The sequence below is a fragment of the Convolutriloba macropyga genome, chromosome 11, assembly GCF_964194025.1.
Source record: "Convolutriloba macropyga chromosome 11, txConMacr16.3, whole genome shotgun sequence".
Lineage (NCBI taxonomy): Eukaryota > Metazoa > Xenacoelomorpha > Acoela > Convolutidae > Convolutriloba > Convolutriloba macropyga.
In genome coordinates, this window is record NC_134478.1 from 44,551,701 (window position 1) to 44,579,393 (window position 27,693).

General features: G+C 35.3%; 1 protein-coding gene across 1 annotated transcript in view; it reads right to left on the bottom strand.

Annotated features, from left to right (window-relative positions):
• The window catches only part of LOC142349138 (lysosome membrane protein 2-like), an 84,725-nt gene extending 57,469 nt beyond the window's left edge, over positions 1-27,256 (bottom strand). Inside the window, exons 1-4 of the mRNA XM_075400553.1 lie at positions 27,242-27,256; positions 24,765-24,986; positions 9,720-10,110; positions 4,818-4,972 (exon numbers count right to left, since the gene is read on the bottom strand). Coding sequence (XP_075256668.1) covers positions 4,818-4,972; positions 9,720-10,110; positions 24,765-24,986; positions 27,242-27,256 — 783 coding nt within the window. The remainder of the gene's footprint in view (positions 1-4,817; positions 4,973-9,719; positions 10,111-24,764; positions 24,987-27,241) is intronic.
• Between the last annotated feature and the right edge of the window lie 437 nt (positions 27,257-27,693).

Sequence of the window (27,693 nt, forward strand, 5' to 3'; positions counted from 1 at the left end):
GCTAATCCGATCTTGGCTCTGCTTTTTCAATTTAGGTCTGTTTTGTGTTTGTATTTTGGTTTTGATTGCTAGAAATAGTGTTTTTGTGCAATATGAGGGATTTTGCTTTCGTCTCAATGAAAGTTCACTCATTTTTGATGTGAAGCTTTTGAAAAACAATTAAAATTATTTTCATGAATTCAGTCTTAAAAATTTTTTGACCATTTTTATACAAAATATTTCAATGTTTCGTAGGTTTGAAATCTGTTTTGGTTTTTTGTTATCGAGGATCAATTTTTGTCTCAGATGGCTCGTTGTTTTTTCTTTGTCTCGAATGCTGAACAGGAAAACGTATTCGATTTCTTTGATTTTTTCAATTTGATTTTTAACTTCAAAAATCAAGAAATCATTATTCTGTTACGGTGTTCCATGAATTGTGTCAATATTCTTCTCATTCTAATTTTGTGTAATTCTTGCTTTTTCCTGGCACAGAATTTTACATGCGTTGTATTTATTTTTTTTAGTTGTTTGAAAATTCAATCATTTCAGATTTTTCTTAGACTTTCGTCAATTCTTAGGTTTGCATTTGATTTCAATGAACATGAAGCAGTACCGAGAATTTGCAAGGAATTTTTTTCTAAAATTAGCCTTTTAAATTTTATTGCATTTTTCTTGGGGTCTTGGTATTGTTTTTAAACTATTTTTGCCTTCGATTATTATACTGTTGATTATGTCATTTCTATAAATAATTTATTTTTTGAGTTTTTATGAAATCATGTTGTCTACAATATATATACTTCAAGAAAGAATATTTGTTGTGTTTTGTCTTAACTGCAGTAACTAGAAATCTGATTGTAGTGGTTTTAAGGTTCTTCAACTTCAGCATTTTTTGAATAATTTAACTTAGTTTCTAAGATTATAATCTGCCGCTCGATTTCGCAATCTTTTTGACATTAAAATCATGAATTATTTCAGAAAAATTGATATGCTGGTCAGGTTTTTCAATCTATCAGTATTTTGACCATGATAATTATTTTGGATTTTTTTAACCTTATTAAACGTTTTCAATATCACAAAATTTTGTTGCATTTTGATTCTCTTGGTGACGGAGGTGTAATTTTACCCCACGTTTAGATCAGACCTGGGAAGGTATTGAGTTAATGATTACAAAAACTAATGGCTTTAGCAGCGATTACGCTTTCTTTGTGAAGTTTTGATGCTGCGAGTTGCTTCCGGAGTTCTTCCGACTTAGTCTTTAAGATCTGTTCACTCAATTTCAAGATTTTTGAAGTTAAATTGGAGTAGTGATTTTGGTCAAGCCAACCCAAGTGGAGCGAAAAAAGTGACTGGTTTTGTGGCGTAATTTATTTAATTCTAATTTTAAAGTATTGTGAGGAAATGGTGTTTGAACTAAAACTTGCTTTCGCTAGTGACTTTTTGTTCACGTGCGCATTTCGGCTTCGACTTTAAAAGGTTTTCGATTTTTTAGATCGGATTTTTTTCTTAATGATTTTCCCAAACCTTTCTTAGTTCATTCTGGGCTTAGTTTTTTGTTTATAATTTTCACTATTTCGCTATTGGTTTTTGGTTCACATGCTGCATTTGAACTTTGACTTTTTAAAAATTTTGATATAATTTTTTCGATTTTTAGAAATGGTTTTCGCATTTCACTCATAGTCCCTAATAGGTCTAGTCGTTTGCTTAGTCAATGAAAAGTCTTTGAATTGTACGTCAGTTGTCCTGCTATGTTTCTTTAAGATCTGTTCACACATTTTCAAGATTTTTGAAGTCAAATTGGAGTAGTGATTTTGGTCACGCCGACACAAGAAGTGGAGCGAAAACGCGAGTGGCTTTGCTGCGTGATTTTTTTCGCTCTAATTTTGAAGCAGAGTGAGAAAAAGGTGTTTGAACAAAAATTTACTTTCTCGCTATTGGTTTTTGTCCACATGCGTCAATTTCACTACGATTTTTACAGTTTTTTCGATTTTTTGGATCGCATTTTTTTCTAAATGGTTTTTCAATTCGTTCATAGTTTTTTTTACGCCTAGTTTTTTGTTTGAACCAAATTTCTATTTCTCGCTACTGGTTTTTTTGCTCACAAGCGGCATTTTGACATCAATATTGTTTTTTTTAATCTGATTTTCTTTTTTAGAAATTGTTTTCCCAATTCACTCACAGTCCGTTCTAGGTCTAGGTTTTTGTTTAGTCATTAAAAATTTTTTGAATTGTATGTCAGGCCTTTTCCTGCTATGTTTTTTATATTGGCTCGAATTTCATCTTTATTATTATTTTTGTTCTGTCAGTACGTTAGTTTTTTTTCAACTCAGTTATCAATTTAATCTTCCTTTTGAAGTTCAACACTTGAAATAATAGAAAATCGAGTTGCAACATCACCCACTAATCTAAAAAACGCATTCGCCTCGCGATTCCCGCACTTAAGCATAGACCAGTTAGCGTAATTGACAAACCGAATCGCCTCAATTCTAAGCTACTCAATTGGCATACGACAGTTTTATTCAGTTTTGTCACTTGAATCGTAAAAAAATATTGAAATGCATCGTCTAAATCTCGTCCTAAAGAGAGAAACACCATAAAGGGACCGTTTTGCGAGAAACATTAGAAATTTACACAACTTAATCGCGCGATAAACCATGTAATCTGCCACTATTTTTGGGTCGTATCAGTGGAAAAATTTTATATAAAATAAAATGGTGTTGCACGTGGCATTAATTGACAAGTCGCCAAGATGACGACAAGGCAAAAATTTTAGATAATTGTTTGTCTGGTTCTCATCTAGGGGAAAACTATGGTTAAACCTAAAAGAATTGTGTGAAATCATGAGTGAATGATTTTTGTGTACACCATATGTGGTAAGTCGGGTATTTGTTCACGATATTTTGCGTGTGTAACATTAGAAAATTTCAGAGTGTTTGGTTGAATTTGTTGATAATTGCAAAGGGTTGACAACAAAAAGAACCTCAAAAACTGAAAAGTATCTAAATTTCACAAAATTCTTCTGAAACAAATTGTCTAAGCCCTGAAGACATCATTTAAAACGTTTAAACAACAGAAAAATTATTATTTGATTCAAGAAAACATTAAAATGAGCTTTAAAAATTGAGGCTAGTTTACAAAAACGATACAACAAGTTGAAGAATACTATTACACTTTTTTTAGAAATTTAATTCGAAAGTCAAAACAAACTTTAGCTATTTACCGATATCAGTTATTAAAGTCATTTGTGTATCTATAGTTGGCCACTGAGATCTTTAATTTCACATTATTTGGCATTAGTTGTTATCTTCGAAAAAATTAACAATAAAAAAAGGGCAAAAATAAAAACTTCCAACAATTTCTGCAAGAGAACGGTGTCGCAGCCCTTCAAACCATATATAATGAAAACAAAAAATATGTTCAGTTTCAAATGTTGAAAGTTTTTTTCAGTTAGATTGTTAAATAATGTTACAATTTACAAAAGAAACAAAAACAACAGCAAAAATGTGAAATTATGAACAAGAATCAGAAAATTTTGTATTAAAACTCGTAGTGCCAAAAGCAAGAAAACATTCTGTTAAAACAATCGGCCAAAAAGTTAGTTTGTTTTCTATATGAAGGAAAAATTGACCTGTACTTACTGAGAATAAGCAAAATGTTGACTAAAAAAATTTTAAAAAATGACAAAACCAGAACAATTTCCTTAAGACAAATACATTCAATAACATGAGAGATATTAGGTAACAACCGAATGAATAGAAAAGGTTGGCTGCACCTCTTGAGGAAAAAATTTAGATCTTAGAGGGGCTAAACTTAAAAACCAGGCTGCCAAAAGAATAACAATTGAACTCAAAAGACAAGAATTCAGGTAAATTTTACTAAAAAACTTTCTCAAATCCATAAATACCCTTTGGTTCTCTGAAAACAAGCTGTATCTACATTCGGCCTCAAATTTATGTAAATTGGAGCTGTCTTTAACGGAGCCGTGAATAAAAAATTTTTTCAGTAATTAACTTTAAAAAAAAACAAAAGCAAATTATTTTGAAAAAAAGGCAGCATCAAAATAAAAACCAAAAAAGTCTCTAATTCCAAGAATCCATGATATTGTCGAACTTCTCCCTGATTTTGTCACGCGCCCAGCAAACCGACCAAGTGTTCCAAGTGTTTGCGAAATAGAACGATTGTTGCGTGGAATTCTTCAAAAAAAAGAACGATGCATTTTGTATATTTATCCAGTTAAATCTGCAACAAACGGCAAAGTTTTATTTCCAGAAGACTTTCATACTGCAACTAATTGAAATTAGCGCTCTTTTTGAGATTAGGGCGTCTGTTTTATGGTTTCTAGGTCACTAAGTCCGGCAAAATATATCAAAGTGGACCAAAAAACTATATTTTGTGCCATTTTTGATGAAAAAAGTTTAAAATTTGAAAATTTTACCAAAAGTTTTAGCCAAAAAAATTTCAATCAATCAATTCAGCAACGCTCATCGGAAAAAACAACACTCTGCCGTTCAAAATGTTAACTTAGTTTGAATTATATCAGCGAAATTATGCCAAATTTTAGCAAAAAATTACTGAAATTGTGAACAAAAACAGTGGAATGTTCAAAAAATTTAAACCTCGATGACTCCCTGTAAAAAAGAAAATCAAAATAATCTTTTCAACTCCGTATTTTACGTTGGACGGGCTTTTCAGTGATACCACTCACAATTCTCTGCGATGAATATATCGATCGACCAAAGTTGACTGAACAAAAAAAAACCAGTTGAGTATATAGTTCCTCCTTCCCCACTAAAGTGGGGGTCGGAACAATGATAAAAACTGATATTTTAATTGCGACTAACTGTTTCTATATTGATATACGTTTCATGTTGTTCGGGGTTTGGTTCGAATCCGATGATTGAGTCAATTGTCTTGGGGTCACAATAAAGGAATTCGGGATTAGAAAGGACCACACTTAAATTCCATAACAGTCCAGAATCCTCTCCCAATATATGATCTGAAAACAAATACAAATATGTAAATACCTCATCATAATCAGACAAGTAGATACCCCAATGTGGGTTGTGTGGGTAGGAGAAGGGGGGTCGATCCCAAGAATTTTGGCAACTGGTCATAACATCACAAAACGTAAATTCTGTTCATGGAATACCTCCTAATCACATTTTTTAGTTTTGATGATGTAGTTTGTTATGATAATTTTTAACAATGCGTCATAAGACGTAAATGAAAATTGGTATCAAATTTGACGGAACGCAGTTGTTAAACAAGTGAGGAAGATAATTCCAATCGTTGGGGTCAAATTTTTCTGTATGGTGTTCGTGAGAGGAAGGGACTGGTATGACAGCCTCTCTACCGAGTTTAAGCGATTACAGGAATGATGGAACGTGGAATATCGCGCAGTTAATGCGGTTGTATTTTGATGAACGCAGTGATAGACTTCATTAAAAGACAGCATAGTTTTAGCGAATAATTGACCCGCGACAACCGATACTTGGATGGCGATCTTTGACGTAGACCAGCGGAAGAAAAATATTATCAATTATATAAAATGTCTCTTGAGAGAATGAAGGGTTAGCGTCAGAGCCAAATTCCACAAGCCAGTTGATTAGTCTAACCAGGTCAGTCCTTGTGGTCTGATATTTGGAAGACCGAAGAAACCCATTTCTTCCCTTGGGCGGAACTGTTTCAAATGAAATCCTTCAACAAAAAAACTCCAAAGGTATATATACTGAAAATGACAAACGCTATGCGCAAAAAACCGCTATGAGGAGCAATTTTTGATCAGAAAAACAGCAAAACATTTTGGTGGTGGAGAGATTCTATATTGGACCCGTTAACGGAGGTTGCAAGCAATGGTTCATTTCACTTTGATTCTTCTTAAAACCCTTGGACTATACTTTTCTTGAGTGCAAAAACGCAGTGGACAAAACACGGTTATGAAGTCAGCCTGGCTGTCACTTTATGTAACGTTGTTTTACTGACCAAGACTAGCTTTTCCATGATCTTAACTACGCGGTCTACAATAATTATTGGGTACTCTGCAATAGTGTAAAACCCCTGTGCTGAAGTCAAGCTACCTATCCACATAAAAGCCACGCAAACAGTCGTTGTATGAGCTCCACAGACAACTTTCTTCTACCGAACGGCAATTGAAGCAGATTGCTTTCCTATTTCGGGCGGTACCAAAAAAGCATGAACTTGCCTATTTACCGTCCACCTTGGTTCTTTTTAATTCATTGATTTATAAAAAAAATTGTTATTTATTTAGCATTGAGGAAATTAAATTATTATTAAATTATTATAATTTTTGAACAGTCATCAACTTCAAAAGTGCAACGTGGGTATAACAAATTAAAACTCACACTCGCTTTAGCTGAATTGCTTTTACAACCTGGGTTCTGAAAATCGAAAAGACAGTAAAATTTCATGCAAACTATAACGAATCATGCGTAGTTGCAGGTCTTGAAGGGTTGGGCGGAAAAAAGAGTTTTTTAGCAGTGTCTCATAGTAATCCGATAGCAATTGCTTTTCAATTAAACGCCAATCATCCTCCAGTTTTTATTGAACACAAATAGTGTTGGAACTGAGCTCGCTAAGCTTGCGTAGGCGGGAAAATAGAAACAAAGCACTTTCTGTTGTCCTAGTCATTTAATAGTTATAGTTATAGTTCTAGTTCTAGTTAAAGTTTGTCACGTTAGAAAAAAGAGAAAAGGGGGAAATAACAAAAAGCAACACACAGAACTCAACGTAGCAGCCGCAGAAAACGGCTTAAAGTATAACTCAGCAAAATATTGCAAAAACAAATTGTCTTGAGCAGTAAATAACGTGTTACTGTGTCTTGAACTGGAAATATTCCTGAGCAGTAAATTGTTACTGTGTCTTGTATTCAAAATATTATTCTTGAGCAGTAAATTCTGTTACTGTGTCTTGTATGTGCGAATGATTGGAGCTGAAATTCAACTGTTACAACCCCAACTTCTGGTATTCTCAACTTGTGAGTACAAACAGCAAAAGGCAACTTAAGTTTAAATTTAAATATTTTCGCACAAACAGGTCTTAGACATATATCTCTGTCTTCGATTTGTTTTTTCTCATAAAGAGATCCCGTATTGTGTGATCTGTAGCTATCCAGTTCAAATTGATAGTTGAAAAAACTAAGATTAGCCAATAATTACGAACTGAATAGTTAATGCAACGGTAAGTACAGCAGAACGGATATACAGTTACAAAAGCAAACTGCATAAACGAAGTATCCGGACAGATTTTGTAACCACTCAGAACGAACTGGGCAGTGTGAAAATTTCTTTGTGAAACACAAGGAGAGCAGCCGTTACAAATAGTAAATGGAGATAGCAGTCAAATTGCGTTGAGTATGTTAGATACTAAGCTCAGTTCCAAAAGCGGTGCTAAGGTATTTTTGATCGTGCTTGAAGTACCTTGATTCAGAGTCAAAATTTCAGAATTTTATTTTATATCAACTCCATTTATCTTTGGATCGATAGATTAAGGTGACAAAACATCCGCATGAACCCAAGGATCTGGTACATTGACAAAAAATGGGGTTCAAACCACCAAAACAAAAGATATACATCAATTCCTTGAAATTATTAAGAACGTTTTTTTTAAAACTCTAAAGAAGCTAAGTAATTGACAATGTAGAAGTTTTCTACTATAGCTTTAGCTGGTACTAATTTTTGGTAAAGTTTCGGCTCCCTAAATTTTGATCACAGTACTGATACGTCAGAACAATTGTTTTTGAGTTTTATCGCACAAATTATGCAACGATTTTAGTTTTTGAGCAGGGATGCCAAACTGGAGGAACATACCTTAATAAATTGCGGACAAAACAAATTTATGTTTGAAGGAACTGTTTGTTGAACTTGGATTAAGCTTTGGAGTTACTGAGTATAGATTCATTGATCGATGTACCCTTGATGTCAGTGGCGCTTGTTCGTTGTTTGGCTCCTTATTTTTCCAACTAAATGATTCAGCGCCATAAGTTGATGTTGTGGTTATTAACCAATTTTATAATATCTAACTCTGTTTGACGAGCTACCTACAAATACATGAAATCACATAGCGCCTTTTTCAGTTTCTTCGTGGATCATTTTTGCATAATTTTCTCTTTACTTAATGAGGTAAAGGAGTCGCATCGCTGAAAGTTTGAATTACGCATGACTAACAAATTTATTTTTTTTTGAAGGTCAGTTTTTTCATCAACCAACAGGACATCGATATCGTATCTTGGCCATTATCAATGATCGTTTTTAATTTTTTCATGCTAACAAAGATACACTGCTGATATTAGGTCACCATAATTGTACTTGTTGTAAAGTTTCATGTGGTACAAATGCCTAGCTTGACAAGCTAGTTGGCAATCTTAATCAGTATTGATTTGGAAGCTCGTTTTAACTAACCACAACCGCTTCAATCTGAACCCACGGACAACAAAACGGCGAACGGTGAGCATTTTTCATCTGTTGCAATGTACTCTCTCAATTAGATGGCGTCAAAGCGAATTCTAGAACTGCCAGATGTGGGCAGCTCTCTTGGTTGTTCTTAGCGTCTCCGATGAGAACCTGCATTTCCTGCCAGAACCTACATTTACTATTACCTTTTTTGGGAAACACGCTAATTTTTTTCAACGTGAATGATTCAGAGTGACATGACTTTTAATTCAGAATTGCATTAATAGTTCAACGGGAATCGTTACGGTACGGGATCTTTTTAGAAGCCGCAACTCACAATTACGTATGTTTTCTCGCCGATTTATTGTGAGAGCTTTTTATTTACGACAAAGGCAAAATGTCATTTTCCCGGGCTAACCATCATAAATTCATCTCAGATACCATATCAAAATCATGTATGGTGCGTATGGTATATTAGATACCATATCAAAGACCATACAAAAACACAACAAGGTCTCAAATGACGTATTTTGGATCCCATATTAAGCATAAAGTGACAAAATTTGATTTTGTTTTAAGTAAATAAAAAACCTTTTAATGGGGACTTAGAATACATATCTAAGACCATAAATTTCTATGGCCTATAAAAGACCATAAATATAAGAATTGATCATCCGTTTTTTATGGTTGAAGGAACTTCATTTAATTTGACAGAGAAAAAATACCATACCCTTAAAAATACCATGAAAGATCATACAATTTACCATTTGTGATAATGGGGTGAAAAGCATTCATTAAGTTGTAGTTTTCAAATTTTTCGACTGAATCTTAGAAACTATTCCCAAGATCATATATGGTGTCTTAGATACCTTATCGAGGACCATAATAATTTCTTAGATACCATATCCAAGATCATAAAAAATTCGATCTGTGAGAAAATCATCAAAAACGTGCTGCTCTGCTGAAACTACCTTTTATATGCAAAAGCTTAGAAAACATATCCAAAGATCATATATGGCTTCTTAGAGACCACAGAGAGATCATACAAGAAATTTTGCCTTGTCTTGGATGGAACCATACATGGTCTTTGATATGGTATCTAAGAAGGATCATCCCGGGTGTGAGCACAAAGTTACACGCCAAAATCCGAAGTTTGGCGGCAAAAGGCACCGAGTTAAAAAATGATCAGACAATATACGATTCGAAACGAAAAAGTGAAAACAAGGATTTTTTGCAGATGTTAATATTGTTAAAGTGGAGCCTTCAAAATATTTTTTTGTAGTTTCGAATTGAAGCTTGCATTTGATAAATCGGTCGAGCTCAAATTATACTAACCGTAGCAACTAGAAACATCTAGCAGGCCATTTCCAATACAGTTTTTTGCTTCTGCGTCACGACAGAATCCGACATTATCTTCAAAATCCACCTCAAAAACTTCTGGTGGAACTGTAAACTTGGTTGTCTCAACTCCGTCTAAGAGTTCGTGCTTCCCAGCTTCTAGGAAGATACTTCTGCACATCTTGGAGTTAAACATGTAAAGTCTCTCGTATTCAGAGACTTCAACTGGGAATAGAGATCCGTCAGTTCCATTGATCATGTTGCAAGTGTCTTTGTACCAAAATGGTAAGTTTGTGTTGTTATCCCATTTTTCCACGATTCCCCGATCCATGGCTTGGTCTTCTTTTCCTGTCAAGATTTCGTACAGTCCATCATTGGTGTTGTTCACCTAAACGACACATTTGATCCCTTCTCTCTTCAGGAATAATTAAGAAAACTATAGTGCAAACTATAGTGATGCTGTTATTTGAGGAATAATTGCTCCTCAAATTTGGGAAATATTGGTCGATTTGGCGAGACTGCAAATTATATTGGAAGGTCAATATCTATGTAGGAGTAAAACGAGTCAGAATCGGGATAATTTATAGGAAGTGGCGAACCAGGAATCTGATGCTATGTTCTGATTGACTACATTTGAAATGCTGTTTGTTATCTTTGGATTAACAAATACTGTTTGTCTTGCATTAATGAAATACTGTTTGTCCAAATTGGATTGAACGTTGAGGACTTTCTAAGCATCCATCACAACTGAACTTGTTATCAGAATCTGCAGATGAATGTTTAAAACAAACGATGTTTTTAATTAATACAATGCAAAAGACTGAGTGCAATTCTTTTCGCATTCCACATTTTGCTATTTGTTTTCAACTCGAGTGAGTTCCCGCTTTCTACCACGAAGGCTAACACTTGAGTGGTTACTCAGGTGTAAAATTGCTATAAGTCATCTGATGAATATTAATTTTTTTACAAGGCTGAAAAGAATTAGTGCGTTCATATTCAGACTTAGACTTCTTTGCGTTTTTCGATGTCTCCAGACTATGCAATTTTTAACGTACGATGCCCTCTCGTACGTTCATCTTCGGTTTGAACATCAGCATGGATGTCATCGTTGTTTAATACCACGTTTGAAAGTCAGTGTTTTTAAGGGAAAGCTCCGAGTAAAATTACGACTCGGATCAATACCACGTCACAACTCTAATCATTTCACAGTTGAGACTTCGGCCAAAGCTGGCGAGTCTTCAATTGATGGAAATAAGTATATGTGATTTATTTATTGCCGAAGACGTGAACTTCACAACAAAAACGCTAATCGTTCCTGTTTGAACCACCCCAGGATGTGGTGCGCGACACAGGCCGGCCATGATCAGACCAAAAAGAGTCGCGCACTGGGGGGGGGGGGGTAACTGTGACCGCTCCACTGAATCTGGCTGCACTATCTATGGTCAGAACAGTCCGATCAGAGCTCAACCCAAAATCTGGATAGTCTGATCACAGCGTGGTCTAGGGTCTAGATAGCTGTGTGGCATGGTCTGAATAGTCTGAACATAGCTCTTTCCAGGGTCTGTACGGTCATATCAGAAACTTTTTCTAAGTCTGGAAAATCTGCTCAGAACCAACAGGCCAGTCCACCGAAAAACTTTTACCCTCAAGTGATCTGTTTTTTTGAGGAGCACTTCACGACTTTACTTGATGAACGTCAAAGACCATGCTTAAGACTAATTTCTTTTAGTTGTTGTTGTTGAGCTGAAAACCTTTTATTGTCTGGAATAAACTTTTTTTTACTGAACAACCGAAAAACCATACACTTAAAAAGAGGTCTTTTTTTCTGAAAATAATACATTATACCGATGATTAATGTTACGGCTGACAATAGTTGTGAAAATTTAGAAATATCTTTACGCATGTTCTGATTCGTTAAAAGCTGTAGAAACATTTCTTGACTGTAATTTCCTTGGGATTTCTGCAAAACTTTTAGAAGTACGTTGAATTTCGTAATTCGAAAATCATACGACTTGGCTTCAACAACACGAAGGTTCGTTTTGACAATAATTTGTACACCAGATGATATTTAAAAGTGGTAATAAAACATATAATAAACGATAATTGCGACTTAACTTTGCGATACTTGCGAGTAATCCATTCAGGAATTTCATCTGTTTAAACAGCAAATTAGAAAGTAAATACTATTTAACCACACTAGGCCAATTGAAATGATAGGACCTTGAAATTTTAAACATCACAATAAGGCGTGATAACTGCACGTTCAACAAAATTTACATCAAGGTTTCTGACTTAAAAACAGGAAAAACATAATGTATTTTTCAAATATCAGCTATACTTTGTTCATAACTCAAATGGAAAGTATGAAATCGCCCATATATCAAATGCTGGCATAAATTTAACAGTGCTCTTGACATTTAGATAACGCATTGAAACAACAAAAGAAATTGATCATATAATTATAAGGCGAAAGCTAGGTATAATTTAACAAAAATCGAAAAACCGCCGTTCAAGGTCAGCGCGCAAAGTCAATGAGCGAAATGAGCATCGAGACTAGACCATTGAAAAGAGCCATAACTGAAAGGTATGCCCAACACCCTCTTTTAGGTTCCTAAACTCCAGACCCTAGAGCACTTCAAAGGTACAGCTTTTTTTCAAGGTCATCCGAATTTTGGTAACAAAAAATGTGACCTTGAGCTAAAAACTAACGCAAATGAGAGAAAGCATTGTGATGAAGAGTAACAATACAAATTATACATATACTTTAGTGACCTTGAAGGTCATTCAACAAGCTAAAATATGAGTTTTTTAAATCAATTTAGTGAAATTTTACAATACATCTGATAAAAAAAGCAGCATTGATCACACTTGACCCGTTTCCATGGTCGCTAATAGATGAGTATTGCAGTTAAATGGCATATCTATATACTCGCTATAAAATAACTTAATAACTTGATATGAAAATTGGAAATTTTTGAGTTTTGACCGCAACCGTTAATGTTACTTCGACAGCTAAAAATGCAAGAACGAAATCGGTCTGACATCCCCCGTGCGTGACTCAAGTTGGTCTGGCACCCCCAGTGCGCGCCTCAAGTCACTCTGATAACAACAATGTGCGACTCAAGTCAGTTTGGCACCCCCGTTTGCGACTCAAGTCATATAATAAACGATAATTGCGACTTAACTTTGCGATACTTGCGAGTAATCCATTCAGGAATTTCATCTGTTTAAATAGCAAATTAGAAAGTAAATACTATTTAACCACACTACGGCAATTGAAATGATAGGACCTTGAAAATTTAAACATCACAATAAGGCGTGATAACTGCACGTTCAACAAAATTTACATCAACGTTTCTGACTTAAAAACAGGAAAAACATAATGTATTATTCAAATATCAGCTATACTTTGTTCATAACTCAAATGGAAAGTATGAAATCGCCCATATATCAAATGCTGGCATAAATTTAACACTGCTCTTGACATTTAGATAACGCATTGAAACAACAAAAGAAATTGATCATATAATTATTAGGCGAAAGCTAGGTATAATTTAACAAAAATCGAAAAACCGCCGTTCAAGGTCAGCGCGCAAAGTCAATGAGCGAAATGAGCATCGAGACTAGCACCATTGATTAGAGCCATAACTGAAAGGTATGCCCAACACCCTCTTTTAGGTTCCTAAATTTCAGACCCTAGAGCACTTCAAAGGTACAGCATTTTTTCAAGGTCATCCGAATTTTGGTAACAAAAACTGTGACCTTGAGCTAAAAACTAACGCAAATGAGAGAAAGCATTGTAATGAAGAGTAACAATACAAATTATACATATACTTTAGTGACCTTGAAGGTCATTCAACAAGCTAAAATATGAGTTTTTTAAATCAATTTAGTGAAATTTTTACAATACATCTGATAAAAAAAGCAGCATTGATCACACTTGACCCGTTTCCATGGTCGCTAATAGATGAGTATTGCAGGTAAATGGCATATCTATATACTCGCCATAAAATAACTTAATAACTTGATATGAAAATTGGAAATTTTTGAGTTTTGACCGCAACCGTTAATGTTACTTCGACAGCTAAAAATGCAAGAACGAAATCGGTCTGACATCCCCCGTGCGTGACTCAAGTTGGTCTGGCACCCCCAGTGCGCGCCTCAAGTCACTCTGATAACAACAATGTGCGACTCAAGTCAGTTTGGCACCCCCCGTTTGCGACTCAAGTCATATAATAAACGATAATTGCGACTTAACTTTGCAATACTTGCGAGTAATGCATTCAGGAATTTGATCTGTTTAAATAGCAAATTAGAAAGTAAATACTATTTAACCACACTACGCCAATTGAAATGACAGGACCTTGAAATTTTAAGCATCACTATAAGGCGTGATAACTGCACGTTCAACAAAATTTACATCAACGTTTCTGACTTAAAAACAGGAAAAACATAAGGTATTATTCAAATATCAGCTATACTTTGTTCATAACTCAAATGGAAAGTATGAAATCGCCCATATATCAAATCCTGGCATAAATTTAACACTGCTCTTGACATTTAGATAACGCATTGAAACAACAAAAGAAATTGATAATATAATTATTAGGCGAAAGCAAGGTATAATTTAACAAAAATCGAAAAACCGCCGTTCAAGGTCAGCGCGCAAAGTCAATGAGCGAAATGAGCATCGAGACTAGCACCATTGATTAGAGCCATAACTGAAAGGTATGCCCAACACCCTCTTTTAGGTTCCTAAACTCCAGACCTTATAGCACTTCAAAGGTACAGCATTTTTTCAAGGTCATCCGAATTTTGGTAACAAAAACTGTGACCTTGAGCTAAAAACTAACGCAAATGAGAGAAAACATTGTGATGAAGAGTAACAATACAATTTATACATATACTTTAGTGACCTTGAAGGTCATTCAATAGCTTGTTGAATGACCTTCAAGGTCACTAAAGTATATGTATAATTTGTATTGTTACTCTTCATCACAATGCTTTCTCTCATTTGCGTTAGTTTTTAGCTCAAGGTCAATACATCTGATAAAAAATACAATACATCTGATAAAAAAAGCAGCATTGATCACACTTGACCCGTTTCCATGGTCGCTAATAGATGAGTATTGCAGGTAAATGGCATATCTATATACTCGCTATAAAATAACTTAATAACTTGATATGAAAATTGGAAATTTTTGAGTTTTGACCGCAACCGTTAATGTTACTTCGACAGCTAAAAATGCAAGAACGAAATCGGTCTGACATCCCCCGTGCGTGACTCAAGTTGGTCTGGCACCCCCAGTGCGCGCCTCAAGTCACTCTGATAACAACAATGTGCGACTCAAGTCAGTTTGGCACCCCCCGTTTGCGACTCAAGTCTGACTGATCCCAAAACACTTTTGGTCTAGATGGTCTGATCAGAGCTGGCTTTTGTTGTGCAACTCGTCCTCTATTTTGAAGGCTATAACTATCCGCCTAAACGCCGAGGTCAATACATTTTTTTGCTTTTTACTCATTTTGTTTCAGTTACTGCCGTGATTCCAAAAAAAGAGGCAAGAGAGGGGGTACATTGACGTATGACGACGACGGCAGAAAAACTTTTTTCAGCCCTCTCATTTCTGCAAGCTACGTGAGGCAACTCAAAAATGCTCAAAAGGTTATGCAGATAATATTTGAAAAATAAATTTATTTCAAAATAAAAGGATAATTGACTGTTAATTAAGAAACGTGCTGTCAATGGAGACTTTCTGCTCTTCCAGACTATATAATATGACCGACACAAGGTGCTAGCCAAATAGGTAGTCAAGTGAGCGAGAATTTTGGTTGAACTCCGAGGACTCTCCGTTGTCACTTCGATCATTTCTCATTTAGGCAATGAGCTCAAAAGTATAAATGCATAAACAAGGCTGTAGAAAGAAATCATTCAGACAAAGTTTAAATTGAGTGAATAGGAGTGCACTTCCTGTTGCCCTGGAAGTCAGTACAAGTCCTGCAACCCTGACAATTTTTATATACACAAAGACTGCCCAGACTTGAATGGCTGACATTAAGGCTGGCAAAAAAAGCAAGCTGTTAAGTTGACAAATTTTCATTGCGTTCCAAACTTTGATAAAGCCAGTATTAGCAAAACAAAGTAATACTAAACTAGCAAGCCAGCAAACCCATCACAAAACCATAGCCGAACAGGTTTAAAAGAACTTAGTCTTTGTTCATGCCAACTCGGATTCGACCCCATGCCCCTCGTTCAACAGCCACAGCTCTTACCTCTTAGGCTACCGACGCGTAATTTTGGCGTCCATTACCCTATTTAACCGCAATTTTTTGTAAAACGACAAATTTGGCTTTTTCTCAGAACGCATGTACTACGCTAAGCTTCTTGTTTTATGAGCGTTGAAACAAGCCAAGATTAGCACCTTATAGATATTTTGATAACACTCACCTTAGAGCTATTAGGATCGCCTGTTTCGCCTCTCTATGAGCGCAATAACGTGCAAAAATTAGGAGCTTAGATATGACAAGAGGGAAAGAGAGAGAGAGAGAAAAAGAAAGAAAGAAAAGCATGAACGAAAGAAATAGAAAAACTATTTGCTGATTTTTTTCCTAGGAAATTATGCGTCTTTCTCAGCCAATACTCGGAATCCAGCCTCTGCCTTTCTCTTAACAACAATTGGTCTTATCCCTTACGCTACTGATGCCTATTGCTTACGTCTAAATCAGCAAATCATTTCCATATCAGCCCAATATTGGTCAGATTAGGTTCGCTTGTTTTTGAAATGCGGCATGCTTTAAGATCGCAAAATATGGAAGTATGGAAGGACTCAAAGCGTAATAAAACAAAGAGCTTTTGTGGTGGCAACAAATACTAAACTTCGAGTTTCCTTCAAACAGCTTATTGAACATGGATCATTAGCTTTACAGAGATTGTACAGCATTCCAAAGCAAAATCCATCCAATGCAAAATTCATCGAGCCATTCACCCCGCAAATACCCATATCAAAAACCAGCAAATTGCAATTAAAGTTTAAGCTAATTGCATTGCATATGCCAGATTCTAATACTTCAACGTCACAATTGTTCCGCAATTTACAATTTCACATAAGCGCAATAATTCGAATTTAAAAACGCCAATCGCGTTGCAAATGTCCTCATCACATTCAAAACAAAAATTTGCGCTAAAAACCCTGCCATTATATATATTAAATTCCATTAACAATTTCGCTGCAAATACTTTACAAAAGTCAGACAGTAAAGGATGTGAACAATCTCAACAAATCAGCCCAATAAGCCCCATATTTGACACCAAATCAGTTATATACCATAATTTCTCTAAATTAGGCGCAACACTCTAAAATTCCATCTATAATTACCAAACACCATATTACAAAGTCCGCAACAAGTAAATTCATCAAAACAAATATCAAAAGCCAACATAAAATTGTTAATAGACTCAATTTCAAAACACATAACAAGCACAAAAAATGGCCAATCATATTTCTTAGACCTTATATATGGATACAGTCAATTATAATTACATAAAGACAGTGCAAAACATTGTAACTTTAATATTATTTGTGTTGATTCTACATGTACATATAGAAATAAAACTGGATTTTACGGCCTCAGTGACATGCCAGCTGAATTTCAGAAAGCAATGAACTACATACCTATAGATCTTCAAAACACATACTATTTCTTAGATGGCACCATAATAGTTTGCACCGGATCAGAATCGGACTACATTAATTACGTCATCAAATGTCTCAAAAAGTTAAATGAAGATAAATTGCCGAACAAATTCAAATGTGTCACTTGGCTAAAACGAAAATTGAATGGCTGGGTTATAAATTTACTCTTACATGTATTTAGCCACTCGAATGCAAAATTAGCCGTTCTAGCAATACAACCACCGGCTACACTTAAAAGTTTAACATCATTTCCCGGATCAGTACACTACATTAGCAAACTTATACAACATTTAGCTCAACTTTGTCCCCCCAGGCGATTATTGAAAAAGTCTGCTAAATACGTTTAGACTGAGTTACAAACCAAACACTCCGGTATTCTTAAAGATGAAATAGCACATAGTACTGAAAATTACAATAATTATCCCAAATTAGATATTAGAGTAAAACCCAACGCTTCGCGTTTTGTAATTCGTGCAGCACTCGAAAAAAACAACTAAGACGGGAGGAAACCTATTGCATTTGCATCCCGTTTTCTGAATCCTACAGAAAAACGATTTAGCGTAAATGAATTGGAATTGTTAGGAGTTGTATGCTCAATTGACTATTTCAAATATTACCTTTATGTCAAATATTTTACAGTAATTACAGAGCACAGAGCCGTACTATAAATACTTAAAGGAAATCGTTCAATTAATTCTTTCAATAGTCAAATTTTCGACGCATTGATCAACAAATTCCTTATATTTTTGCGATAGAGCACATGCCAGGAGCAAAAACTGGTCTTGTAGACTACATCTTTAAAAATAATTTTGAAAAAGCAAAGAAAATTTCATCATACGATAAACATTTTGTAGTGGCAACAAAATCTAAACTCCGAGATTCTTTCAAACAATTTGTTGAACATGGACCATTAGCATTACAGAAATTACTTAGCGTTCTAAAGCAAAGTTCACCCAAAGAAAAGTTAATGAAGCCATTCGCACCGCAAACACCCAAATCAAAAAGCAACAAATTCCAAATGAAGAATAAGCTAATAGCATTGCATTCGCTATATTCTAATAATTCACCGTCAATTCTTTCTTTGATTTACACTTTCACATAAGCGCAAAAAACACAACTTAAAACACCAATCGCGTAGCAAATGCACTCCTCACTTTCAAAACAAAACTTGCGCTAAATACCCAGCCATTCAATATTCCAAATTCCATTGGAAAACTCACTGCAAATACTTCGAACAAGTCAGATAGTAAAGGTTGTGAGCAAACTGAAACATTCAGCCCAACAAGACCCATATTTGACACCAAATCGATCAATTACCATAAATTCTCTAAATTTGGCTCAAAACTCAAAATTCCATCTATAAATACCAATCATCCAAAAATACTTCGCTTTTTGCCCAAAATCCTCTTGCAAACAAGTTCACTGATATCATTTCAATTGCCTCTACTTAAAAAATGCTTCAGGAAAAATCGTGTAAAACAGCACCAATCAAACCCCGAGTAACTTTCATGGATAATTCCCCTACAAATACGACACCAGGCACCAACAGTTCCTCCACAACAGAAACAACTCCTTCAACAACCTCCTGCACTAGACACAGCCGACGATTTCAGTCTATCAGAGACAATCAAAAGAAATTCCAGCAAAAAATAATTAGCCATTTTAACGGGCAAGAACGCTATCCTAAAGGAAGTACGAGCTTGTGTCCTAAGAAACGACGAGCAAAGATTAAAAGACATCATTCCTTACATACACTTATTATGGCGAGACATGAGTGTCAAGCATGGCTACCTGCGTCTCGATGAGTGGATAGCTATCCCCAAAGCAATGAAAGACGCCGTATTAGATGACATCCACTCAACACATCCGGGGAGCTTCCAAATGCTATCGCTCGCTCAGAATATATGATGTTCATATAGTCATCGTGATATACAAGCAAATCTAGTGAGTGCAAAGCCTGCACGGATATATGTAAAAACCTAAAACCAGTGATTCTGCATAGCAAATGGTCACCATTACCTAATTGCATCGAACCGAATGAGAAACTACAAATAGATTTTGGAGGTCCTTTCATTAACGAAAAAGGAATAGAACATTATTTCTTAACAAGCATTGATAATTATTCCAAATATTTTACAGTAGAAATAGTAAATAACGATTTCAGTCCAAAGGAATTGAAATTTTCATATATATATATATATATACATATATATTTATATATATATATATATATATATATATATATATAAATATTTTTAAACAAATAGATATAATTGTGGGGTATCAAGAACAATTAAACTAGATCAGGCTAGATGTTTACCAGGTAAAAAATTATAAGAATTTTGTTCCCAAAAAAATATTGAACCAATATATGCGCCTGCACACAATCATAGAGCAATAGATCTCGTTGAAAGACTCATTCAAACTATAAAAGGACAATTATCATGTATTAAAGCACCTTTAGGTAAAAATTTTAATTTACATCATGTAATACAGGCAATTTTTCACATATTAAGAAAAAATAAACAAAAAACAACTAATATAACACCATTTGAGGCATAATTTGGCATTAATTGTAAAACACCAGTATCTAAAATAGCAATTAATTCAAATAGTAAAAATCATGAATATAACAAAATAAATAAATATTATTTAGACGAAGATACAAACCAACGCCAAATATATTCAACGGAAGAACAGTGCCCTGATACAGGAATGCGTTACAATGCGGATTTCGGAAAGGTTATTTGCGCCACCAGTGCTTGAGCCCATGAACAACAAAAAAAATGCAAGATGATAAAACCAGACTCATATGGTCAGCCGGCATTCCGCAACCCATCCCACGTACCGAACGAAGCGTCCAAGCTAAAATAGCCCGCAAGGTCCACGCTGCCCGCGGACAAAAGAATAAACTGGATGGACTGTATGAAGTTTTAGCACCTCGTAGTACCGTAGGCAAGGTGATCCCAACAACGAGTGAAATTGAAGAACCAAATAAGCCAGAAAAGAGGGTGTGCAACTCAGATATTGCGAAATATTGGAACAAAACATGAAAGAGATACCAACATTGCTCAATACGCAGACAGAAGGCTGCCTAAAATGAACGAAAATATGCTCGAACAAAAAATTCAAAATCATAGAAAGAACCTCCTAAGAAAACATCTTGGCGGTAAGAAAATTATGCATTCTAAGAAACGGTCCGACGATGTAAGTGTGATCTCCTCGAGTCGTTCTTGGATTTCAATGGCAAGTAACGTGGCCAGAGCTCTCATGTTTTCAAACCCAAAACACGATGAAGCATTCAATAACTGACCCGGCGTCATACAAATTGAGCACTTTAGTTCATTTCAACCAATTGCAGCTCCACCGACTCTACTATCTCCGCGCCGCAAAAAACTCCATTCCCACAAAAAAGAAGTATACATCACAAAATAATGACACATCTGTCTCGGAAACTTCTACATTCAGAAGAAGTAAGAGAAAAATGACAAGGCAACGAAAAAAGACCAATCAACAAACGCAGAAGATAATCAAGGACATTCAACAATCAGACGGTTATTAGACCGAATTAACTTTCCCTGACACGGCATTCATTGCAACAGCATCCGCGAGAAACCCAAACGGACGTTGGACAGTTGATTTAAATCAAAATATTCCCATAGAAAGAGAGTTGACTGTACTGAAAGCCGAACTTCATATAATTATAATAGATTATTTTTTTATTACTATTTAACCGGTGAATAAATATCACTTTTTTCTCTTTATTATAATCATCATTATTTCCCTCCACAGGGGAAAATGTCATATGGACTGGATATTTGTTCCGAAAACATCCATTGTCGCATTTAGTTTAAACCTTTTTTCTTTATTTTCAAGGGTAGTAAACTATTTCAATTTCCTTATTTCAATCATTCATCATTGTTTCAACCTCCAGTTTGTTCATGTTTTAGACAGGAAACTGTCTATTCACTTTGTAAACAATTTTAACTTCCTTTTCTTCAGCGTAATCACCTTATGAATTCTTTAACTTCTTTTTTGAATTGATTTGTACAATTTCTTCTCATGATCTCATTTGTGTTCCTCAAAATCAAATTGAACCAATATATGCGCCTGCACAAAATCATAGAGCAATAGACCTCGTTGCACGACTCATTCAAACTATAAAAGGTTAATCATCATGTATTAAAGCACATTTAGTTGAAAATTTTATTTTACATCATGTAATACAGGCAATTTTTCACATATTAAGAAAAAATAAACAAAAAACAACCAATATAACACCCTTTGAGGCATAATTTGGCATTAATTGTAAAACACCAGCATCTAAAATAGCAAATAAATCAAATAGTAAAAATCATGAATATAACAAAATAAATAAATTTTATTTAGACGAAGATACAAACCAACGCCAAACATATTCAACGGAAGAACAGTGCCCTGATACAGGAATGCGTTACAATGTGGATTTCGGAAAGGTTATTTGCGCCACCAGTGCTTGAGCCCATGAACAACAACAAAAAATGCAAGATGATAAAACCAGACTCATATGGTCAGCCGGCATTCCGCAACCCATCCCACGTACCGAAAGAAGCGTCCAAGCTAAAATAGCCCGCAAGGTCCACGCTGCCCACAGACAAAAGAATAAACTGGATGGACTGTATGAAGTTTTACAGAAGTGAGGGTGTGCAACTCAGATATTGCGAAATATTGGAACAAAGCATGAAAGAGATACCGACGTTGCTCAATACGCAGACAGAAGTCCGCCTAAAATGAACGAAAAAACGCTCGAACAAAAAATTCAAAATCATAGAAAGGACCTCCTAAGAAAATATCTTGGCGGTAAGAAAATTATGCTTTCTATGAAACAATCCGACGATGTAAGTGTGATATCCTCGAGTCGTTCTTGGATTTCAACCGCAATTGCCTAATTTGACTAAGTAGTAATCAATCGTAGCACAAATGACTAAAGATAGACTTCAGCTGTACAACAGTCCAACGACGAAAACAAGATACGTCTGTAATTACCCCTTTAACATAATTGGGGAAAAAGATGTTTTTCCTAAGGTCAATTGGTTTCAAAACCAATACTTTTGTGATAAAAAACCCCTACTTTTATTAACATTGACTCAAAACAACTATTATTGTAGTAACACTTGCAAAGTACATTGCGCTAAGCAATCTGAAAAAATCTACCTCCAAAAATTATCCAATTCATTGGGACTCACTTGCGGATTCAGACAGGACAATTAAATCAGTTTAGGTAAATAAGAAAAGATATATTAAATTTGAAATTCGAAAATTTTTACCGAATAATGATATCAACAACAATCATACAAACTTTTCTGGCAACCACTGACATTGAAACGGAAAATTTGGAGGTATTAGCAGCAGTTATTAGACGTGAAGTTTTGTTCGTTGCAGGAAGATTGTCGTGGCTGCTTCAAATCAGATCCTACGTGAATTAGTTAAAACTGCTCAAGAACTTGTTAAAGCAATTACAAAAGAAAAAGTCTCCTGAATAGTCACTCAAACCAGCTCTGCTAACAAACGCAAGAAAAGACAAAGCTGAGTATTAAAAAACTAAGGCATTAAAATACGGAATAGTAATGAGATACCGAAGCAAAGCAATCACAAGAAAAACAATTTCAAAAAGGGTCCAATTGTTTTCGAAAGTTCACAATTATCTTTAACTTGCTATCAAAAGGAGCAAAGCAGAACAAATTTGATCTTGTTTTTTTCGACATTTTCTTCACTCAACAATCAAGTGCGTCATTTTTTCTCTCTTTAAATGCATAATCGTTTCCGGGGTAAATTTTTAGGTCCAGCTGTGTAGAAATCTTGTAGGGAAAGTGCTAAAGGCATTGAAACAATCCTCCTTTAGATGAATTTAAATTTTGTTAGGATCCTACCGGATGTGCTGAATTGTAAAGTTTTAAGTTATCGTACAAAATCTGCTCAAAGTGCTTCATTATTCTGCATTCTATTGAGATCTGCTAAAGATTTCGATATGTAAGTTAAATATCTTTCCCTTTTGAATGCTGACCAATAATTTTCAAAGAACCAAAAAAAATTTAAGAAAAGCTTTCTTATGTGGTCTGAAAGAATACTGTTGTTTTACGTAACCTCGAGTTTCACAGGAGCAGAATCGAAAAACGAATTTGATACCAACCATCAATCATGTAGCCCAGCGACAAAAGCAAATCATTGTCCCTTTAAAAACCAATTTTCAGTTAAACCTTTCAATTTTTTCGAACAACAATTTCTCCTAATAGGTGCAATTTACCTACTCATTATCTCAAATATTGAGATAATGCAAACACTTTTTTATGATAAATTTTTTTTCTTGTTAATTGACCGTGAGAATTCCAAAAAGTTAATATTCCCTAGTCCAGACGTAGACTTATGAAAAGAACCAAAAAGTCTATTATGGGGAATCAATAATGACCAAAATTTCACTGTCGAAACTCTTAGTTAAGTTCCGGCAAAATTCTAGGTAGCTTAATTGTATTGACGTTCTTCCCATCAGCCATCATGAAAATGTGGCGTTATTCAGTTGTTTTCGCTTCTCAAAAATAAACATTTTTGACAGATTAATGGTTCCTCAGAATACCAAAAAGATGAAAGAGCACACAGGCTGACTACCTCATAACCAATAGTGAGCAATAAAAGAGCACGCTGAATTTTAAGCTAGGATGCAGACTCATGAAAAAACTTTTCTTCGACCCCTGATTTGACAATAGATTTGACCTGGTCAGAAAACACCCATGAAAAGACTTCTTTTGACTTATGAGTTGACATTTGTTCAACGCAAAATTCACTTTTCAAAAATTAATGTCGATGAAAAGTCCATAGCCCAAGTCTGGTCGAGCAAAGCTCCAGCTTAAATTTTGGGTCGAGCAAATGTCCATGGTGACAAAACTTGGGTTCAGCAAACCTCCAGTGTATTTTTTGGGTCGTAAAAAATGTCCATAGTGACAAAGTTTGGTCGAGCAAAAGCCCAGGTGATTTAAAATTCAAGATAAATTCTTTTCATAGCTTTTTTAGGTTCAACATGGTCTAATCATACCAATTTTTGGTCGCGCAAGCTCTTTAATAGGTCGAGGTCTAGACTAGGGTTACAACTCCACATTTTATATTGTATTATTGAATTAAAATAAGTTAAACCAATCAAATTCAAGTTTTGCAGACCGATTAAATGTTTGCAACCTTATGATTACATTTGGTCTGGGGCATGTTCTTTCAAGTCACTGCAGTCCCTTAAAAAGCGACACAAAGTTTTGGAAGGAAAGCAAACGGGCAAATTGTTTGAAATAGAAGCAGTGGAACAACAATGATGCAATATAGTTATAACCTGTAGTCCTATCCTGGTCGGGAAACTTGAATCCAGCTCGGCCAGTTGTTCCAAAAAAAGATTATCACTGTATCCCCAAATGAAATTGCCAGCTTCCACCACGTAGAATGGAGACACGGAATTCACAATGTCAGTGTCATCATCCTCGGAGTCAGAGTTGATTAAAAGGCCAATTAAATGTCTCAGAATAAAATTTTCCGAGTAGAACGTCTCAAGAATAGACTAAAACACAAATTCAAAATTTACCTAGCTAAAATAAACGCAACAGGTCTTTGTAGCAGGTTTACCGCATTTTACATCTATTACAGATTGTTTTTGCTCTTTTGGCTTAGCTTTTTCGACATTCTCTGGTGTAAGGGACACGCGCTTCGAAAAAATTCCCGATAACTTTGGCTTGTTTTAAGTCATTAGGAAATTATGTCGTGATTAGGTTTGAGTCGTGGGGAAATGATTGCAGGTACAATTTTAAAATAAACACAAATAAGTATAAACACACCATAAACACAAATTATAATTAAATCAGTTTCAGCGGTTCTTTGCAAGAACACAGAGAAATTGTTTAATTCTTCCTAGGAGAAATAAGTTCTCTGAAGATCATTGAGGAACAGATGGTTGTGCAAGGAGTTCTGACAAAAAATTATTGTGCCAACATTTTCTCAAACAATAATTGACAGACCGCATTGAAAAATATGATGGAGACAAACGCAAAATATTGCAGTTTAAGTTTAGTTTTGTTGAATGGAGGTTTTTCAATAACACTTTAGATTTTCAAGCCTAAAAATAAACAAATTAATCTATATGTCCGAAAATTTCCCAAAAAATCAATAATTTCGTTCTTTTTCTCAAAATATTCTTAATTAAAACATTTCCATCCGTCTCTGTGTTTTCTGCTGGTTAAAGCAATTATACTAACCATTGCTCCCTCTATCCAAAATAACGGAAATTGAAGACTTTAGGCAGAAAAAAGTAAAACTAAAAGCAGAAAAATGTTTTCTTTTTCTAAATTTTAAGGATGTTTTGCAAAATGTCCTCCAAAATTAATCAGAACTAACCATATGAGTACTTTCAAATCCTTGGAAACATAAAGAAAACATCAAATCAATCAAACTCATTATTGAAGAAAAGAGAGGGAAATATTTTCTTATCTTTTTTTCTTGTATTTTTTATGGTGTGTGTGATACATATGGATACCTAAATATATATCGAAACCTCTATGTGTACTAAATTATTTACCCTCTATATATATAATTATATCATGTGTTTTATAAACTAAAAGTTATGACTTCTATTTATTCACCTATACTAATATTCCCGATAGTCTACTAAATTATTTCATATTTTGTTCATATCGATTTATTACTAATAATCATAATCTCAATAATCAATCTGAATTCAAGTTACTCTGTTTTTGCTCTTCATAATCCTAAGTTAGTCCTAGCAGTGGATCCGCGTTGCGTTTCCAATAAACATAATTCACGCTACACAAGTAATTGTGTATTCGACTAGCAATTACTACTCAATTTGTAAGACAACGCATTCGCACCGCGAATCCTTACTTATTCAGTAATAAAAGATATAACATGGCGCAGTCAGCGACAAAGGACAGCGGCAAATCCCCACTTGGAATTCAACCCTTTTGGGAAAAGGCGACACTAGAACCCCCAATTCGCTGGGAGTTTTGGAGAATACAATTGAAACTCGCAATCCTCGCTAGAGAAGGAATTGAAGTGGACCTTCTCTTGGTAGACCCTCCTGAACATGTGCTCCTGCCTCCTGAACCAGCATATGAGGATGCAGTGGACAACCCGACGGCGCAATCAGAACGAGACCGACGTACCCGTAATGAGCCGGCAAACACAGCGTGGAAAAACCAGTGTCAACGTGTCATGACAATCGGCGTACTTTGTGGTGATAAACCATGGAAGTTATGTGATCGAAAAGCATCCTCTCTGATGTACTTGAGCTTAGGCATGGAGGGGCGCCGTGTATTCAACTCAAAAAATTCAACCATTAACCTCGAAACAATCTCAACGAAGGACCTTTGGGACGTTCTGAATACAACCTTTATTCGGATCCATAACATAACATTCGATAGATACCTCTTCCTCACAAGAAAACAACAAAAGGGAGAGCCTATTGAGAAATTCTATGGACATCTCAAAGAACTTTCGGAAAACTGTGACCTAGGAGATAAAGGGGACACTATCATCCGGGATGTCTTTATCGCGAATATGCAAAATGAAGACATTCAGAAGGAACTTCTTAAGGAAACAGTAGACCCCGAAAAGGCATTGGCAATAGCAATTAATATTGAGATGGGTACACTCAATTAACTGAAAATGAACGCAAGCAAAACTGAACCACAGTCAACGGTTAACCAAGTACAACGGACACGTATCGCAAATGCTACCCCATTCTCCAATATGAATACTACCGCACGAAAAAAGCCTACAACCTGTCATTTCTGTGGATCTAACTGGACCTCCGACCATCGCAACAAGTGTCCCGCTCGGGGAAAAAGATGCAATAACTGCGGTATTGAAAACCACTTCGCAAAGGTTTGTCGCAAACCTAAAGATCCCAATTCGTACCCAAAACCTAGACCGCGAGTCAATAACGTAGAAAAAGACGATCAAAATGAAGATGTCAATCAAATTTCGGCCAACTTTGATCCGGATTTGGAGTCAAATTTTTCGTCAGATGAAGACAACTGTGTAGCAGTCATATCTTCATCGGATGCTACAACTTCGGTGGACGCAACCAACCTCCCTGTAACGATCGGCAAGACATCAACAAAGGTTTTGGTGGATTTGGGCAGCGTGTGTACAATAATCAATGAATCCTTGGCGAACTCAATCATTTCCCATGATCCAAAATCAAAGTGGATACGCGAAGCAAATCCTAAACAACTAAAAACATTTTCAAATGA